We start from the raw sequence: 20185 nt of genomic DNA, 5'->3' as shown, positions 1-20185 counted from the left end.
CGGCTTCCGGCGCATAAGGCCCCACCCCCCTTTTTTTTTTTGGCTTTCCCAGTCACGAAGTGGAAGTTGTCGGGATACTGCTTCCGGGTCCGTGGATGACCTTGAGCCCTCAGGAGCAACATGGCGGTCCTCTGGCGGCTAGGTGCCCTCTGCGGTGCCCAAGGAGGCCGAGGTGAGGGGTCCTAGTGAGCGGAGGTGTCTAGAACCACTGCCAGGCGCGGACGAGGGTGCGGAGAGGACGCGTCTGACGGGTGGTGAGGCGCAGGGACACTCCCCGTTCCCGGCGGCCTCTCGCGCCCCTGCGGACACCGCGGCTGTGACAGGCTGCCCGCAGCCCGCCCCGGCGTTCGCTCGGGCGCGTCGCGCGCAGTGGTGGGGTGAGCGGACGCCGCCAGGAGAGTACGGCGCTGCCGAGACTGCCCGTCGGGGTCGCCCTTCCTCTCCCCTTCGCTGTCCCTTGGAGTGTGGGGTCCCGAGCTTCCGGGTCCGTGCCGCGGGGAACTGCTGCGTTTTGAGTGTGAGGAGAGTGTGTGTGTGTGTGTGTGTGTGTGTGTGTGTGTGTGTGTGTGTGTGTGTGTGTGTGTGTGTGTGAGAGAGAGAGAGAGAGAGAGAGAGAGAGTCTGACAACTGTGCGTTTTGAGTGTGAGGAGTGTGTGTGTGAGAGAGAATATGTGTGTGTGTGTGAGAGAGAGATCCTGGATCCTGACAACTGGTGCGTTTTGAGTGTGAGGGGTGTGTGTGTGTGTGTGTGTGTGTGTGTGATAATCCTCGAAGTTAGGCATTCGTCTTGTGAGAGGTGTGTGTGTGTGTGGGGGGGTAATCCTCGAAGTTAGGCATTCATCTTGTGAGGGGTGTGTGGTGTGTATGTGTGTGTGTGTGTGTGTGTGTGTGTGTGTGTGTGATAATCCTCGAAGTTAGGCATTCATCTTGCACCGGGGATGCACATGTGAAAGCAACGGTGCCTGTTCACGTGGAGTTTTCGTTTTTTTATAAAGAAGAAAACCTAGAAGAATTTAACGTCTCAGGGGGCTGGAGCGATATAGTACAGAGGGTAGGGCGTTTGCCTTGCACGCGACCAACCCGGGTTCGATTCCCAGCATCCCATATGGTCCCCCAAGCACCTCCAGGAGTAATTCCTGAGTGCAGAGCCAGGAGTAACCCCTGTGTATCGCCAGGTGTGACCCAAAAAGCAAAAAAAAAAAAAAAAAATTAACGTGTCAGGAGAACTTTGTGTTGGTCTGAGTCTTGGCAGGAAAGGCGAAGGAAGAAGGGCACCACTGTGACCCAGCAGTGATGGGAGTGTAGCCACTACGCGGGATAAACGAAAGCAAACCGAAGCAGCTAATTATTAGAGTTCTGCAGCTCAGTGTGAGGAGAGACATGCATCTGAAAACTTGAGGTGGAATCTAATCACAGACGAACTTGCCTTTTTACTTATTAAGGGCTTGGAGGGTGCAGCCAGCAGCATCCAGGGGTTGGTTGTTCCTGACTCTGTGCTCAGGAATGACTCCCTGGCGATACTTGGGGATGCCCAAGTGTCCAATCCGGATGGGAGAGATGCAGGGCAAACGTATTACGTCCTGCTGCAGAATTTGTCTATAAGGAGTTTGCATTTCTGTAGGTGTGTAGGGGAGCCTTTGGTAGAGTCCACATGGGTCAGTGAGATAGCTCAAAGGTCTGGAGCACATGCTACACTTGTGGGAGCCTCTGGTTAGATCCTCGGCACGATTTCTTGATCCCAGGTCACCGATTCCAAGTGTCCTTACCTCTCTCATCCCCTCCCCTAAAGAGCCTTTTGGCCCAGGTTTGAAGCTTAGATCGACCACTTTGATAGTTGTGTTAGATGACCATCATGAGAAGATGGGGCAGGCCAAGGCCCTAGTCGGGGAAATAAGACAGGATGTAAAAGGAGTAGTTCAGGCAAGAATGGTGATGTTCTGAATTTTATTTTATTTTATTTTTTTTGCTTTTTGGATCACACTCAGTGATGCACAGGGGTTACTTCTGGTTCATGCACTCAGAAATTACTCCTGGCTATGTTTGGGGGACCATATGGGATGCTGGGAATCGAACCCGGGTTGGCCGCATGCAAGGCAAACGCCCTACCAGCTGTGCTATCACTCCAGCCCTAGCTAATTAATTTTAATAAAGGATGTATTTCTTTTTTCATTTGGTTTTGGGCCATACCTGGCAAACTTCAAGGGTTGCTCCTGGCTCTGCATTCAGGAATTACTCCTGGTAGTACTCGAGGGACCATATGGGATTCTGGGGATTGAACCTTGGTTGTGTGCAAGGCAAAGTACCCTACCTACCCCATGTACTATAATAAAAATACATAAAAGAATGTATTTTTTGCTTACAGTATTCAGGTTTTTTGTATCTATAATAAGTTTCCAGACCACGTAGGATATTTCAGCATAGAAGCTTATGAAACAGAGAAATATCTGGGCTAGAAATACATAATTGGGTATTATCAGCTTTTTGTTAATGAAAGGCTTAGGAATCGGAAAACATTTGAAGGTGACAGGTTGGGGAGGTGCCTCAGTGGTTGAAAACTTGCCTTGAATGTGAGAATTTCAATCTTCTGGGTTCATTCTCTGGCAAAAAAATAGGGTGGGGGATGCAGAATGCAGGAGGAGATTGACATTAGATGATCAGAGAACCAAAGAGAGAACTAGAAGAGATCCTTGTCAGAGAAAAGGAAAGAAGAAAGAAAGGAAGATTCCTTATTGCCAAGTAGTGCAGATTTGGTTTAATGAAAAGTGAACAGTATTTGTTGGATAATTTCATGTGGTAGAAGAATGATTGGGAAGCGAGGAAGTAGAGATTATTTAGTCCGTGCTTTAAAGTAGCATAGTTGGAAAGGCAGGAAAGGGCAGAGGAATAGTTCATAGGCATTAGTTTGAGGACATAGGGTCAAGGGAAAGGTTAAGCAGATTACGACAGTCAAGGAGAAATGGCCAATGGGAAGGAAGGAGAAATTAAAGATGACCTTTTGCCAAGTACTTACAATTTTATGAGAATTTTGCTTAGTTCCTTGCATATTTTATTTTCAATGGAATAGTAAGAAATAAGTGTTATCTCCACTTTATAAATGAGAACATTGAAACTTTGAGAGCCTGTTTAACTTAGTCATTTATCATCTCAACAGCTAATAAATGGTAGAGTCAAGTGAACTTATGTCTAATTTTTTTTTTTTTAAATGAAGAGATATTATCCAAAAGGGGGCAGAATGGCTTGGGTTCAAGAGAACAAGTGAAGAAATTGATCTAGAAGAGGAAGAAGTAATAACTGATTTTCCCAAACTGGATCTTTTTAAGGACAAAGGCTTTATCTTTCATCTTTCTTGCTCTGTGCAGGACATAATCTAGTATATGGTCATTTCTTTTGTTTGTTTGCTTTGGTTTTTGGGTCATACCCTGTGGTGCCAAGGGATACTCTGTCTGCTCAGGAGTGACCCCTGGCAGTTGGGGGACCATATGTAGTACTATCTTTCTGGCTCATCATCCTTTCATGTGGTTTGTTTTTTGGGGCACACCCAGCCATGTCAGAGCTTATTCTGACATATGTGGTGTTTGAGATCAAACCCAGGTTGGGTACCTGAAAGACTTATCTGCTGTACTATCCTGCTAGCCCTTCAAATGGTTGTTAAATAGTTGAATAAATGGTATAAAAAGGAGCTGTAATTTATTTTCAAAAGTTAGTGAAAATAAGACCCCTTTCACAAAGTGGTTCTTTTATCTTTAATAACTGACTTCACAATTACTCAGTGAAATACATGGTGTCCTCATTTTACTGATGAGATAATAATCCCTCATTTGGACTTACTGATTGCTTATGGTCATTTAGAGATGTTTCAGTTTCATTTTAAAAAAATGAAATGCAGGGCTGGAGAGATAGCACAGCGGGTAGGGCATTTGTCTTGCACGCGGCCGACCCAGGTTCAGTCCCCAGTATCCCATATGGTCCCCTGAGCACCGCCAGGAGTAACTCCTGAGTGCAGAGCCAGGAGTAACCCCTGTGCATCGCCAGGTGTGACCCCCCCCCAAAAAAAAAAAGCAAAAGAAAAAAAATGAAATGCTTTGGCGGGAGAAATAGCTCCTTAGTCTAAGCACATGCCTTGCCTCCGGAGGCCTGGCTTCAATCCCCAGCACTACATGATCCCTTCATGAGCATTACCAGGACTAGACTCCAGGATTGCTAGGTGTGACCCCAAAACAAAACAAAACTGTTTATGATCATCTTTATGTTTTTTATTTTTCACAGCTCTGTTGCTCCGAACCCAGGTGGTCAGACCTGCTTGTGTCTCAGCATTTCTTCAGGACCCACCTTCTATAAGATATTGTGGGGTGCAGAATATTCACCTGTCTCCCAGCCGCCATGGTATGTTTTCTTAGTTGCTGCTTTCTTGGATCAGAACATCTTCACCTGGCCTAATGATCACTACTTTGGTGGGACTTGGCTAATTAGAGGTAGGGTGGGTGGGGAGAAAGCCTCTTTTGTCCAGTTATGTCAAATGAAGACCTAGTCTAAACTGCATAGATAATGCTAGTATAGTTGAATGATGCCATTTGCACTCAGTTCTCTGGTATGACTTAAATTGAAAAAAATATTTTTTTTAAAAAAGAAAATAGCTCTTTAGGAAAAGCCCATTCACTAATGGATTGCACTGTACTGTCCTCCCGTTGTTCTTCGATTTGCTCGAGCGGGCACCAGTAACGTCTCACAATAAACTGTGAGACTTGTTGTTACTGTGTTTGGCATATCGAATACATCACGGGTAGCTTGCCAGGCTTTGCTGTGTGGGCAGGATACTCTCGGTAGCTTGCCAGGCTCTTCGAGAGGGACGGAGGAATCGAACCCATGGCCGTGTGCAAGGCAAACACCCTACCTGCTGTGCTATATCGCTCCAGCAATTCCAAAAATTGGATTACATTCAATATTTTGACACCAGTCCCACCACCATCACACCTTCCCAACACTTTTATTTTGAATTTCCCACCACCACTCAAACCTACCAAACTGGCAGATACTAGATAATTTATTTGTATTGCCTGCTATGAATAACGTAGGATGTCGTGCTTCCACTCTAGTGGCTGTGTGCTGCTAGAAATCTAAAATTTTAGGTACTTAGGGTCTGGAGAAATCTCTGCAGCAAGCTGCTCGGCTCTGAGATTCTTTTACGTGTCTCTGGATCGTGGCCGTTAATGAGCTTAAATAGTTGCCAAGGCAGGTCATGGATGTGGCATCCAGGGTCCCATGGAGGCGAGAGATGGGAAGGGCCTACACATCCCCCATCCCATGAGGCCTGAAGTTTGCTGTCACTAGTCCCGAGTGAATGAAAAATTTTAGACATTACTAAAATCAGTTGGAGCCAGAGCAATACCGACCCGGGTTCGATTTCAGCATTCCATATGGTCCCCTGAGCTCTGCCAGGTGTGACCTTTGAGTACAGAGCTAGGAGTAAACCCTGAACATTCTCAGGTGTGGCCCCAAAACAAAACAAAAAAAATGTTTTTGTTTCTTTTGCTTTTTGGGTCACACCCGGCGATGCATAGGGGTTACTCCTGGCTCTGCACTCAGGAATTACCCCTGGTGGTGCTCGGGGGACCATATGGGATACTCGGAATCGAACCCGGGTCGGCCACGTGCAAGGCAAACACCCTACCCACTGTGCTATTGCTCCAGCCCCACAAAAATTTTTTTTAATAAGATTTTTCTTCTTAGGCTATAGAGATGGCTCCTAGAGTTGAAGCACAAGCATTGCATGCAAAATGCCTGGGCTTGATTTCCACACTGCATGATGCCCCGGTGCATTTCAGGCATGATTGCAGTCAGTGCGTTAGGAGAAGCCCCTGAAGCACACTGGTTGTGTCCCCCAAAACAAACAAGACAAAATTAGTTTTTTCTGACCTTGATGCCTGGTGATTGCTCCTGGCAACACTCAAGGTACCATGTGGTGCTGGGGATAGAATCTAGCACTCCTGTATGCAGTCCAGACCTTTGAGCCATTTTCCTGGTTCTTTTGAGAATCTTTAGTTGAATTTGAGTTAACAATAGTTCCTCTTGTTCCCCATTTATTATGGTGCTAAACCCGGTGCTGCTCAGGAACTATATCTGACTTGGTGTTCAGCTCTGTGATCGAACCTGGGGCTCCTGCATGTTGAAGCATTGCTTTGTTGTTCTTGCCCTTTGCGCTGTGTCCCTCCAAATCTCCCTAGTCCTGGTGGGCTTGGGGTGGTGATGGGGACTTGAACATAGGTCAGCCACATGCAAGACCAGTGTTATTATCCACTGTATTAATTCTCTGGCCCCTTCATTTTATCTTGGGAGGGTTTTTATATTCTAAAGATGAAGTATAAATAAAAGAAGTATAAAGATGAAGTATAAATAAAAGAATAATTTTTAAAGGAATTTCTCAGATGTCATTAGCTTATGTGTGACTAATTTGTAAGGTCTCTATTACACTGAAGTCGAGGAATGACTTAATTTTACAAAAACACTTTTTTTCCATTTTCTTTTTTTTTTTCTTAAACAGGAATTCACATTTATTAAAATGTAACCTTTTTACTTACACAAAATATCTAGAACACCCATGGATAAGTAGGTGCTTGAGGTTAGGAAGGGATTTGGGGAAAGTGAGTAGGTAACAAAAATGAACATGGATATGGTACACAACTCTTCAGTACATTAAAAACATCAACTGCATACTTTAAATTGGTGAGATTTCTTCCATCTTATTGCCAGTAAGTAGTTTATCTGTCTTCCAAGCAATTCAGATTGGCATTGAGGCACCCTATAACAAAAGAAGGTAGGAAGGGTCTGACAGTACAAAGGGTAGGGTGCTTGTCTTACAGGTTGCTGACCCACTAACATGGTTTTTTGAGTACTGCTAGGAGTGATACCTGAGCAATGCTAGATGTTGGCCCTCTAGCTCCCAAAAAGAAGGGGAAAAATTTATTTTTTTGAAGGGGTCCCCACTGATACTGGGGTTACTCCTGACTATGCTCAGGAATTATTCCTGGTGGTCCTTGGAGGAACATTTGAGATGTTGGGGATCGAACCCGGGTTGGCCGTGTGCAAGGCAAGCACTTTACCTGTTGAACTACTACTCCAGCCCCCGGAGATGGTATATTTCTGCTAGCTTCATATTACCCTTTTAATATTAAGTCTTACATGTATACTATGTGCCATTCTGTTTGGTTAGGTTATTTTCTGGCAATAATTGAATGTGAGAGGCATATTTTTCCCTCTTCAACTCTTATGAATCTGGTCCTTTCTATAGCTGGTTCCAAGGCTGCATCTCTCCACTGGACTTCTGAGAGAGTGGTTAGTGTTCTGCTCCTGGGCCTGCTTCCTGCTGCTTATTTGAGTCCTTGTTCTGCAGTTGACTATTCACTGGCTGCAACCCTCAGTCTCCACAGCCACTGGTAAGTACAGCTCTCTTCAGCATTATGTTGTGTGTTCAGTCTTTGGTGTTTTTATATGTGTGTGAGAGAAAGAGTGAGAGCTTACTAGTTCATCTGAGAGAAAAGTTAATTGTCAAAACCTGTAGAAAACTTGAAAACATATAACGTATCCATCCGCCTGTTTAATGTGCCTAATTAGATCATAAGTTCACTAGTAAATCTTGGAAAGAAATCTGTGTAAGTTATTGAAAAATAAGATCCAAGGAATAATAATTCTATAATAATAGTCTTTATTCCAATTGTCTCTAGATACCTCGTTAATTCTCTGTCCTCTTGACACATACAGATTACTTGGAAGCATTGTTTGGAGTTATACTGTGGTTCTTCAGTGTTTCGTCTATTTAAACCCACACTAATCATACTTTGTCCTAACTACATGACAGTGCTGAGAGCTACACCAGGCATAGCTCTAGGGTTCCATGTAGTGCCAGGGATAGCACTGCTCTCATACCAAAAGATGCACTTCAAGTCTTTGAATTTTCTACCTGTTCCTATTACTTAATTGAAGTCATTCTTCTCAAAGTCACCAAAACCCTTTGTTTTCCTTTTTCTTTTTTGGGGGGGGGGGCGGGGTCACACCTGCAATGCACAGGGGTTACTCCTGGTTCTTCACTCAGGAATTACTACTGGCGATGCTCGGAGGACCATATGGGATGCTGGGAATCGAACCCGGGTCGGCCGTGTGCAAGGCAAATGCCCTACCCGCTGTGCTATTGCTCCAGCCCCTACCCTTTATTTTTCTAAATTCATTTGTCTATTCTCTTTCACTTGTTTGAACTCATGTGCATTCAGATTGATTAATCATTTCCTCCTTAAGTCACTTTCCTAGTACATGAACCCAAATATATACGTGGGTTTGGTTGGTTTTTTTTTTTTTTTTGCTTTTTGGGTCACACCTGGCGATGCACAGGGGTTACTCCTAGCTCTGCACTCAGGAGTTACTCCTGGTGGAGCTCAGGGGACCATATGGGATGCTGGGAATCGAACCCGGATTGGCCACGTGCAAGGCAAGCGCCCTACCCACTGTGCTATCTCTCCATCCCCTATATATGTAGTTTGTTTTCCATCTCACTAGCTGTATATTTTCAGAGTACTCTTGTCTAACTTGTAAACAGTAAAGTTCCCAGATTTCACTCTAGGCCTTCTTCTTTTTTTTTTTTTCCCTGCTTTTTGGGTCATATCCGGTGATGCTCAGGGGTTATTCCTGGCTTTGCACTCAGGAATCACTCCTGGTGGTGTTCAGGGGACCATATGGGATGTTGGGAATCGAACCCAGGTCGGCTGTGTGCAAGGCAAATGCCCTACTCGCTGTGCTGTTGCTCTAGCCCCATCAATCTAGGTCTTTTTAATTTATCTTTTTATGTACTTTTTTTTTTTTTTTGTGAAACAGACATAATCTTGATTTGGTTTTTTAATGATTGAAACAACATTTACAACCGCAGCTTCTGGAAGAACCATTTGTTCTTGCCGGTCTTGTATCTCTCCTTGAACTTGACCTCTCTCCAGGCTTTGCGTTTAAGAGCTGGGTCTCTGAAGACATCCTTGTTGAAGATGGTTTTGTCTAAGGGGATGTCCACAGAGTACCCTGTGGGCAGGAGGTGATTATAGTTATAAACTTTCACAAAAGACTTGATCTTGTACCTTTTGGCGATTTTCTTCTTGCCCATGGTAGCTGTCACTTTGCGGGGTAGCGGTCAATCCCAGCCACCAGGGCATGGTTGTAGGAGCGGTCTGAGGTGCTTTCATCAATGTTCTTCACAATGACCGCTTTGCGTCCTGAGTAGCGGCCCACCAGGACCAGCACCACCTTCCCAGGTTTCATGAACTTGCCCATTTCGACAGCAACCACTTGGGCCTACAGCTGAAAGGAAGCTATGTACTTTTCTTAGGTTAAATCAAATCTGATCTCTTCTGAGCTGCAGGATATTTTTGTGTTTTCCATTGCCAAAAATCATGTAATTTCCCCCAAATTTTCCGTTGATTTCTCTTCAAAACTTTCTTCTCCATTTCTTCATTGATTTATTTAATTAGAGGTAGTTTGTTAAGGCATATATGCTAGGAGTCATTCTAGGTTTGTTTTTGCTTTTTTAAAATCCCACATCCCCATTTATCAGCTTTTTCTCTGAGTATCTTTTCAAAACAAAGCCTGATTGTCATTTCAGAATATCTTCCTGACTTCAGCTTAGATAAAACCAACAGATTTGTATATACTTCTTCAGTCTCCTCCTAAGTGGTTTCTGTTTTTATTTTTACCTTCTCTCCGCTGCCTTCACATTCCATTGGCCACAGTACTGTCAGAGTGACTTTTGGTGGGGAGGGAATGTAGGGGATTCGGCCATTGTACTTTAGATCAGATTAAAACTATTTTGTTTTTATTGTTTTGGATTTTGGCCCAGACCTGGCAGTGCCCAGGGGACCTTATGTGATCCTGGGGACCCATATGTGGTGCCCGGGATCAAATCTTGGTGGGCTGTGTGCAAAGTAAGTATCTTACCTGCTGTACTATCTCTCCAGCCCTCAAACTCTGTTTTGATCTTTACGGTCTTTTGTGATCTGACCCTGCTTTCTAATCTTCTTATTCTCAGTCATAGTATCTTTTAAGTATTCCTCAAAGATGCCAGGATCATTGTCATTTTACTCTGGAATACTCATTCAGGTTGTCCTTTCTAAAATATTTCTTAATCAGACCAGGTGATAGAGCAAATGCTTCACATATATGAGACTGGGCTTGAGCCTTGGTAAACCCTCCAATAAAATGCTTCTTAATTTTTTTATACTTTATACATATATAATATACATGAAGTTTATATGTAAAATTTATGTAATATTTATATCGTATATATTTAAATTTGTATTATGTAGATTTAAATATTCATATTTTCTGTATCCCTCACTAGAATGTATATTCTAATAAGGGTTGGGATGACTACTGTACTCCGTAGCATCATGTGCAGCAAATCCTGGTCCTGTATGTCTGTATAATAAATTCCTTTAGAATTAATGAAAAAATTATGAGCATGTTTTCGTTTGGAAAAAGTGCCTCAAGTTTTATAAATTAGTAGCTATAATCTGATATAAACATTCTATCTGGGACCAGAGTGATAGGACAGCTGATAAGGCATTTGCTGTGCATACACCTGATCTGAGTTTGATCCCTGGCATCCCATATATTTCTCGAGCCCTCCCAGGAGTGATCTCTGAGTGCAGAGACAGGAGTAAGCCCCTGAGCATAGCCAGGTATGGCCCCAAAACCAACACCTCCCAAGTTATATCTGATAAATCTCTTTATTAAAAATGACCAGGAAATTGAAGAGCTTATACATCTTATTTATATTTATTAGTAAACATGACTCCTTCCTTTGGGTTTATAATTTTTATGAATTTCATTTTGAACCTTACTGTTGTTTGCAGCCAGTTATTTGTTTAGCTTTTTGACTTGCAATTTTTTCATTTGTATTGTGATTCTTTTTCTTTAGGGGCCTTGGACAAGTTGTTACTGACTATGTTCCAGGGGCTACAACACAGAAAGCTGCCAAGGCAGGTGTTTTGGCACTCTCAGCTTTAACCTTTGCTGGCCTCTGTTATTTCAACTATCATGACGTGGGCATCTGCAAAGCTGTTGCCATGCTGTGGAAGCTCTGACCTTTTTGACTTGCGCCTTGAAAATTGATTCTACACCTTTTTGCCTCTGCTCTGTCATGCCATTCAACTCACAATAAGGAGGGAGTAGCAGATAAGTTTTTTGATGAGACACACCTCTTCTGATCATCCGATTAGAATTTAATTTTTGAGGAAAAGGTTTGAAAAGAATTATATTTTGTAAAAAATGATGTCAGGGTAAAGTGCATATTTTGAATATATGTAGCCCTGGGTTCAATCTGTGGCACCAAAAAAAGAAGAAAGACACAATTGTGAGACTGAATTCTCTGTTTTGGTGAGTTAATAATGTTTCCCAGCTTCCCATAAGATTCTCATTGTAATCGTTACGGAACATGTGAGCTTTTGTCTTTCAGTTTATCAAACTCTTTAAAGAAGCCCATTTTTGTTATTATCAATATCTAATCAGACTGGAATGATGGGGGGAATGGAAACACTTGTTTCATAAGTAAAGTCTTTGTACACATCTTTTCCCAGCCAAATTATTAGTAAGATTTGGTGATGAAATAAAAAGGAAGACTGCAGAAAATTGGCGATGCTTATAATGTGAAAATACGCCCTCTGTTCCATTGACAGCAGTTAATGATGATTACATGTCTAAGAAGACTTTAAAAGTAGGAGGAAATGCTGATATTTTACATTACTGATTTCAAAATCCCAGGAAGAAGACATTGAAAGCTTCTTAATATATTAAAGTTTCATTTGGAAAGAGGTCTCCATATTAGATGTTATCAAAATATTGTAGATTCTAAATTTGGTCCTCAAATGTGTTTGTTTTATTTGTCCTAAAATAATCTGTCTACAAATATAAAACTCTTAAAGAAAAGTTATTTTCCCATTGGGACTCTTTAATGTGGAAATGTATTCTACCAACATAATTTTATAAAATAAAACACTGTACAACAAAAATGTGTTCTACCATTTCTTATACGAATCTTCCCTAGTTTTATGAATAGAACTGTCTCTTAGTGTAGTCCACAGCACAACAGGACTTTTGTATTTAATTTCCTTATGTAGACTAAGCATAAAGTGTTGTGATAAAAAAGATATAATGTGAAATAGGCAGAAAGATTTAATGTGTAAAAGGCAGAATAGGCAGCATATTATGAGGAGAGTTTTGGAATTTAGTAGAAGGAACTAGAACTAGTTCCAACATGCTGCCTTTGAAATTCAAATTATATTCTTTGTTTAATCTGATGCCAATTAGATATGATAAATAAGTCAAGTTACTCTCCTAGCAATGGAGAATAACTGGGGTATAGAACATTACACTCACCACAGACCTTACTGAGTGGCTGAGACAAACTATTGAAAGGGTGTTGTTTAGAAAGGTAAGTTTGTTCATTGATGTCTATAGGTATTAATGATAAGTCCTGACATGCCCTTTAGGAGTTCATATGTGCATTAAAGGTTTAAGAAGAGATGGTTAATTCTGTTTTAGGGTGGGATAAAGGTTTCAAAAAAAAAGTAAAGCCTGAAGGGCTATAGTATAGCAGGGTAGGGTGTTTGCAGCAGACTGGGTTAGATCTCTGGCATCCACATGGTCATCCAAACACCACTGGAGGTAATTCCTGAGTGCAGAGACAGGAGTAACCCCTGAGCACCACCAGGTATGGCCCAATAATTAAAAATAAAATTAAAAAAGTAATGCTTGTATGGGCTTACTCTGGCACCAGTTTGTCCTGGCGGGGAATATTTTATTACTAATATTATTTCATGATGATGATAAACAGTAAGTTGACCTTTAGTCAATTTCTTTATTACAAAACTTCCTGTAGACAGGAAAGTTGCTATGCATTTTCACCCAACCCCAGTTGGGTGAAATAGGATTTTTCATGTAGTCAAAATGGGAAAGTAGATAAAGACAGGTATCCTATAGTTGCTGCAAATACCACCATTTTCCAGTTCAGTCTGGAAGGATTCCTAATGCCAATAAACTTTATTGGATGACAGTTGCGCGGTAGTACTCCGTTGAAAAAATGGGATAGATTGCTGAATTGTCACTTTAGAAAGTCAGTGAGTTGTGCGAGTGATTATAGCTGTGGCAGGGGCCAACTTACAGCTCTAGGTTTCTGCAGTTAAGCAGGATTTGATCAGAATCAATTTAGGTGATATTGGGAAATAGCTAAGCAGAAGGCAACATAGAGGGAGAAAGAGACAGAAGAAGAACCTGAACTATAATAGGTACAATGGAAAGTGGGAGTCAATTAATAAGGTACTGTGAAAGTTGAAAACTTCATCCTGTAAGTACCTTACAGCCTTATAGAATTGGAACTGTGCCTAGTACTTAGAATAAGAGATAGATATTCTCTGTCCATAAAAGCAATTTAATAATTTAATTGGGGCACCATAAATGATTGCGATACTATGGGTAATAGTTAAGCATAATGTGCAGTGATACAACAAAGGGTGTGATATGAGTTTGATTGCATGTTTCCTGGAAGGGATTCTTGACCTGAGTTCTGAAAGACAGTGAACTTACAGTAGGCCAAGAAACTGGGTGAGGTTTAAGGATGAAGATGATAAACAAGATTGTATATAATATGCTATGAGTGTAGGATAAAGACTGGGTTGTAGAGGATAGATACTTTGGTAAATCATTGAGATTATCTTGAGTACATTCAGTCAGTGAAGATTGTTAATAATGCAACTGTTAGGATTAGATGTTTGTTTTAAAAAAGGTTATGCTAGTGTTGGAGAGAGTACAGGAGGTAATGCCCATGACTTGCAATCGGTGGACTCTGGTTCGAATCCCTAGCACCACCTATGGTCCACCAGGCACTGCCAGGGGTCACTCCCGAGCAGAGCCAGCCAGGAATTGCTTCTGAGTACTGCTAGGTATAAACCAACCAGCATGTACTCTCCTGTTCCCAACCCCCCCCCCCCCCCGCCCATCCCCATAAATAAATTAATAAGAAAGAGGTTATGGTAGTAGTACTTCACATACTGTGTGAAGTACGTGTTTGAAGAAGGTAAGCAAGGAACATTATTGTTCAGGGAGATTATTTCAGTGATCCAGAAATGAATTCTGAGGGCAGTATAACCAGAATGAAGGAAAGAACTTTAATCAGTATTTAGAATTACAGCCAGTGTGAAAACTCATGAGAGGAAGGAGTCTACCTCTGCTCACATTTTGTTGTAAATAAGTGGAGATCTAAATCTTTGCAGGAAAATTAGTATAGTCGTGGAGTGTAGGTTGTTCCTAAAGTTTTGGATTTGTGGAATATTCAAAAAGAGATTCAAGTTGTGGGTTTGTATCTTTGACAAAAAGGCAAAATCAATTTTAGACATAATTTCCTTATAAACATCTTGGAATGTAAATGATAGAACTGTGCTTTCAAAAGAAAATTCTCTTAGGGTGAGAGCTGTAGTACAGTGGGTAAAGCATTTTATTGCACTGGCTGACCCCATTTTCATGCCCCACCAGAAGTGATTCCTGAGCTCAGAGCCTGTAGTAAACCCTGAGCACTAACCAGGTGTGGACCCAAAACAAAAAGATCCTCTTAAGCCAGAACAAAATGCCATGAGGTAGGTGTGAATATGCTCAGGCATCAGTTACCCTGCAGAAGTATCTACTAGGAGTATCTGCTAATTCCTAAGTATCTAATAGAAGTATCTACTAATTCCCAAGTATTTGCTAAAAGTATCTACTAATTCCAGGTGGCTTAGAGTTCTGTTTGGGGCAACATCTGGAAGTGCTCAGTGCTTACTCCTTAGAGCTTACTCCTGGTACTCAGCCGACTTTATGTTATACTTGGGATGAAGTCAGGGTTGAAAAAAGGGTGAGTTAGGAAAAATACTTTCCTGCTTTCCTTTGGAGTTCGCATACTTGGTCTTTTTTAAAGAACTCTTTTGATTGAGGTATTGTGATTTACAATATTGTTAATTATGATTTTGTATGTACATAATTCAACTCTGCACATGTCCCCCAAGGTCGTGGTCCCCCATGGCCCTACCTCCCTTTCATTTCCCCCACACCACTGCCCCAAACTCAGAAACAGGTACATTCTTTTAAACTTGTTAATTAGTGGCTAATCTGATCTAGAAAAGTAGTTCAAGGTATATTAAAATTGTGAGTGTGAAAGAACATAGAAAAAAGTGAAGGATTGGGAAAAAGAGCACAATAAAAATCAGCAGAAAACTGGGTTGTATATATAAAAATGGGGCTGGAGCGATAGCACAGTGGGTAGGGCGTTCGCCTTACAAACGGCCAACATGGCCGACCCGAGTTCGATTCCTCCGCCCCTCTCGGAGAGCCCGGCAAGCTACCGAGAGTATTGGATATGCCAGACACAGTAACAACAAAGTCTCCAATGGAGACGTTACTGGGCCCGCTCGAGCAAATCGACGATCAACGGGAGGGCCTTTACCTTTACCTATATATAAAAATAGATTTTAAGTCAAAACAAGTGTTGTTAAAAACAGGATAACAGTAAAATACATTTATTGTATCGGGGCTGGAGCAATAGTATAGTAGGCAGGGTACTTGCCTTGCAAGTGACTGATCCAAGTTTGATCCCTGGCTTCCCACAGGTCCTCTGAACCCACTAGGACTGATTCTAATGTAAGTCCTGAGCACCACTGCGTGTGTCTTCTCCAATTCACCATTATAATAATTATGGATCTATATGCCCCTGATAATCATAGCCTCAATCCTCTAAAATTAAAATGTGACCATATGTAATTAAACCTGGGTTGGCCACATGCAAAGCAAGTGTTTTTAACCCCAGTGCTGTCTCACTGACCTGCAAAATTCTAAGAGAAAGTATGGGAAATTTCAAATATATTCCTGTATAGAGTGTTATAGGAGGGAAGACAGACTCAATGAGAGAAATGACCAGTATAGTAATAGTAAGAGGCTCTGCGGGGGGAGCCTCAGGGGCCTGAGGTGGCCGATCAGATCCTCAGCCCGCTTGCTCTGAGCACAGCCTCTGGCTCTGCCCTCCTGCCCCCCTGAAACTGCAGCCGAATCTGTGATCTTTGGAGCACCACGGCCAGGAGTGTGCAAACACTGCCCCTACACTGTGAGTCCCAGTGTGCAGAACTGCTGGAAAGTGTGCGAGGACCACTGCCTGGCAAGCCTTGTAACGACACCAGGAGCACTGTAACCAAAGGAGTCAAGCCCAGTGATTGGGATGTGTCCCCTGCAGCTACTACCATCCTCTCCCCTTCATCGACGCACACACGGAAAAGGGAAGAATGAAAAATGACAATAAGATGAAAGAGAGATTAATGGGGGCCGGGGAGGAGGGTGGGGGTCATACCTGGCATTGCTCAAGGTCTCCTGTCTTGGTGCTTGGGGCTTACTCTTGGCAGTGCCCAAGGGGCTTTGCGGTGGTGGGGATCCAACCCCAGGCCTGCATGCAAAGCATGCTTTCAACCTTTGAACTACTCCTCTGGCCCAGGAAGGAAGGATTTGATTGCAGGCAAAGACATCTCACCCGGTGAGCACTGTAACCAGAACATGTGGGAGCATCAGAACTAAATGAGTGCAACCCCCTGCAAGCACCTGTGCAGGAACCACAGCCAGATGTGTGTGACCTCTGGCTATATTGCACCAAAGGGAGTGGGGACTGAAGACCAGCACAATTGTAAATTCTGAAACAAACAACAAAAAAGGCATAGCAGAGTCTAGTCTCAATCTCAGCAAATGTTATCCATGTAATAGAATCAAAGAAATGATAGCACATTTAGAGATCTTCTACCATGCCTTAATGACTGAGATTGTTTTGTTGTTGTTGTTGTTGTTGTTTGCTTATTAACGAGTGTTCAGAAACCAAACCATCACAGACTCCTTCAATTATGACTATAGGTGTTATCAGAAGGGGGGGCTGGAGCCATAGCACAGCGGTAGGGCGTTTGCCTTGCATGCAGCCAACATGGCCGACCTGAGTTCGATTCCTCCGCCCCTCTCGGAGAGCCCGGCAAGCTACCGAGAGTATCTCGCCCGAACGGCAGAGCCTGGCAAGCTCCCCGTGACGTATTCGATATGCCAAACACAGTAACAACAAGTCTCACGATGGAGACGTTACTGGGCCCGCTCAAGCAAATCGATGAACAACAGGAGGACCGTGATCAGAAGGGGAAGGGCCAGGACAAAGGTCTGCAGAACTGGGATGAAGGGACATTGGTACTTTGCTTGTTGAGTGTGGTATGCTAACAGACATTTGCAGAAAGTGAACCTGTTCTCCCAAAATCGTGCTGTAAACCAACACTACCTCAAAAAAATGAATGGGAGAACAATCATCCATAGCGATGGAGTTAGCTACAGAAACTATAGGACAATGGGCAAGGGTTATAAACAAATGACTTTTATTTGTTTGTTGACTTTTATTTATATTTTTGATTGTGTGGCCACATCCTGTCAGTGCCCAAGGGCTCCCATCTCAGTGCTCAGGGGTTGCTCCTGGTGATATTCAAGGGACCATGTGGTGCCAGGCATCAAATGCTGAGCTGTTTCCCCAGCCCACAGATGGCTTTTTAAGTCTACGAGAATGACAACACCATTACTTAGAAAAATTCAAAACATAGCAGATACCATAGCAGCTGTGCAAATACTAGATGAGAAAAACCTAATAACACAATTGGTGAGATATGGTGAGACGAGGCAGAGAAAGAGGAAGGTAACAAACCAATTTGAGGGGCCGGAGAAATAGCACAGCAGGTAGGGTGCCTACCCTATTTTGATCCAGGCACCCTATATGGTCCCCCGAACCTGCCAGGAGTGATCCCTGAGTGCAGGGTCAGGATTAACCCCTGGGCACTGCTGAGTGTGGCCCCCAACCCAAAAATATAAATTAATTAAAAACAAAGCAACTTAACAAGGTGCCGGCAAGAAAGAGGAATTAAGAATAGTTGAGCATCCTGTTTGGTTCTTTGGAACATGTTGAAACATTTATGTCAGCGTTCTCAGAAGCAGTAGACAGGGAAGTTTGCTATGTATTTATGAATTGTAAAGGGCTGTAATAGGAAGGCTCTCCAGGTCAGTCTGAGGGGAGAAAATGGGTTTAATTAGAGTGTTTAATTCTTTCTACACAAAGATGAAGTTAGAGCGTGGGGAGAGATGGGTTAAAAGTGAAGCACTCAGGGGGCTGAAGCGATAGCACAATGGGTAGGGCATTTGCCTTGCACGCGGCCAACCCGGGTTCGATTCCCAGCATCCCATATGGTCCCCCGAGCACCGCCAGGAGTGATTCTTGAGTGCAGAGCAGAGCCAGGAGTAACCCCTGTGCATCGCCGGGTGTGACCCAAAAAACAATAAATAAATAAATAAAATAAAGGAGTGAGTGGGGCTCCCCTCTCCTAAAAAAAAAAAAGTGAAGCACTCAGGCTGAGTCCACTGAGAACTTGCCACTAGTGGAGCGAATGTGAAAAAAATTACTCTCTTCACATTCACTCCATTCTGGTATGTGCCATTATATATATATATATATATATATATACATATTTTTTTTAATAGGGACCTGGGGAAGGCCCCTATTACAAGCAAAAGGGACTTGTAAGCATGAAGTAACAAGTTTGATCCCCAGCACCGCCAGTAGTGGTTCCACTGGCTCTGCTGTTTGTGGATCCCTGGCTTTGCATTGGAGTGTGTCTTTGCTGGTGAACCTTAGTCACATATGTGCAAGCACTGCATGCAGATGTATATGACCCCTCAATGAACACATAATGAGACCACAACTAAATAAGTGTGGCCCTTGAGTGCTCCATGGCTGAGGGTATAAGTGCAGAAATCGGACTGCCCCCACAAACAAGTGTGCAAACACACAATACCAAGTGTGTGTGCCATGCCCTGGACATCCCAACTACAACCAAGGGAAGGGACGGTGGGGGGGGGGGATAACTTGGAAAAAAGATCTGTTCCAGGGGTCGAAGTGATAGCACAGTGGGTAGGGTGTTTGCCTTGCATGTGGCCAACCCTGGATTCAATCCCTGTCACTCCATATGGTGTACTGAGCCCCGCCAGAGCACAGAGCCGGGAGTAAGCCCTGATCATCATCAGATGTAGCCCAAACCCCTGCCCCTAAAATGTATTCTAGTGAAAGAGGCAGGAGAGAGAGAGAGAGAGAGAGAGAGAGAGAGAGAGAGAGAGAGAGAGAGAGAGAGAGAGAGAGAGAGAGAGAGGCAGTATTGCGGGTAGGGCACTTGCCTTGCAGACAATCCATCAGGGTTCGATTCTCGGCACCCCATATAGTTCCCCAAGCCCTGCCAGAAGTGATCCGTAAGCGCAGCACCATGAATAAACCCTGAGAACCACAGAGTGTGGCCCAAACACCCCCACCTCCCCTCAAAAAGAAAAGGTGATGTGTAAGAGGTCAAGAGGCTAGGAGACAGCTTACTCTTGGCTCTGTGCTCAGGGATCACTCCTGGCAGTGTTCAGGGACCATCCAAATGGCAAATGACAAAGAATGATAAACGACAAAGAGTGCATCCACGTAAGATACTTTGTGGCCAGCGCTTTATGAAGACTGAGTGCAATCACAGAGCAGTCAACCACTGTAAATGAAAGGCCCGCCATGTCACGCAGGGCCACCAGGGGGCGTACTAGCGCCATCCAGGAGCGACAGAAAGCCCTGACAGATTTGGGGACGTTTTATATGGATAAGGCGAGGCAGGAAAAGGCAAATGGTTTTATATGGTCTGGTTTTTTTTTGGGGGGGGAGGGAGTTTTGGCCAAACCTGTTGGTGCTCAGGGCTTACTCTTGGCTTTGTGCTCAGGGGTCCCTGTGGTGATGCTGTGGCATCTTGTACAGGGCCAGAATTGGACAAGGATCTACCACATACAAGGCACATGCTTTCACCCTTGTATTATCTCTTCAGCCCTTAGGTTTGTGTATTTTTCCTTGTATTTTAGTCTCTACCAACTCTGCACCAATTTTTCACTCACTGAAATCTTTTCCTGTAGCTCTGTTTCCATGTTGCTTAGCGAACAACATCATTTTCACTTTAAAACATGCAGAATATGTTGAAACTATGGACTGAACATGTTTGCCACTCAATGCCTCTTTTGCAGACCACAACACCCAAAAGGAGAGAGAGAACAAAAGGGAATGCCCTGC

At 43.2% G+C, this 20185-nt stretch overlaps 1 protein-coding gene and 1 pseudogene across 2 annotated transcripts; one reads left to right on the top strand and one right to left on the bottom strand.

Annotated features, from left to right (window-relative positions):
• The first annotated feature begins 58 nt into the window (after positions 1-58).
• On the top strand, positions 59-12050 carry SDHD (succinate dehydrogenase complex subunit D). 2 transcript variants are annotated; one of them, XM_056107509.1, is made up of 4 exons: positions 59-172; positions 4267-4383; positions 7286-7430; positions 10946-12048. In XM_056107509.1, exons 1-4 carry the CDS (start codon positions 121-123, stop codon positions 11109-11111), a joined length of 480 nt encoding a protein of 159 aa, XP_055963484.1. In that variant the 5' UTR covers positions 59-120; the 3' UTR covers positions 11112-12048. The 2 variants fall into 2 exon arrangements, with proteins under 2 accessions (XP_055963484.1, XP_055963485.1); XM_056107510.1 differs by lacking the exon at positions 7286-7430 and having other exon boundaries at positions 10946-12050.
• LOC130016810 (60S ribosomal protein L27-like) lies at positions 8885-9325 on the bottom strand (annotated as a pseudogene).
• Positions 12051-20185: the final 8135 nt, after the last annotated feature.

Source organism: Sorex fumeus, unplaced genomic scaffold (genome assembly GCF_029834395.1).
Source record: "Sorex fumeus unplaced genomic scaffold, SorFum_2.1 ptg000169l, whole genome shotgun sequence".
Classification (NCBI taxonomy): domain Eukaryota; kingdom Metazoa; phylum Chordata; class Mammalia; order Eulipotyphla; family Soricidae; genus Sorex; species Sorex fumeus.
Note: the sequence above shows the minus strand (reverse complement) of the source record. Positions and strands in the feature narration are given on the sequence as shown.

Excerpts from the sequence above, each read along its gene's own strand:
- SDHD (XM_056107509.1), top strand. The coding sequence starts at position 121 with ATGGCGGTCCTCTGGCGGCTAGGTGCCCTCTGCGGTGCCCAAGGAGGC. Across the intron at positions 4,384-7,285 it reads CCTGTCTCCCAGCCGCCATG|CTGGTTCCAAGGCTGCATCT; the intron begins GTATGTTTTCTT and ends TCCTTTCTATAG. Across the intron at positions 7,431-10,945 it reads CTCAGTCTCCACAGCCACTG|GGGCCTTGGACAAGTTGTTA; the intron begins GTAAGTACAGCT and ends CTTTTTCTTTAG.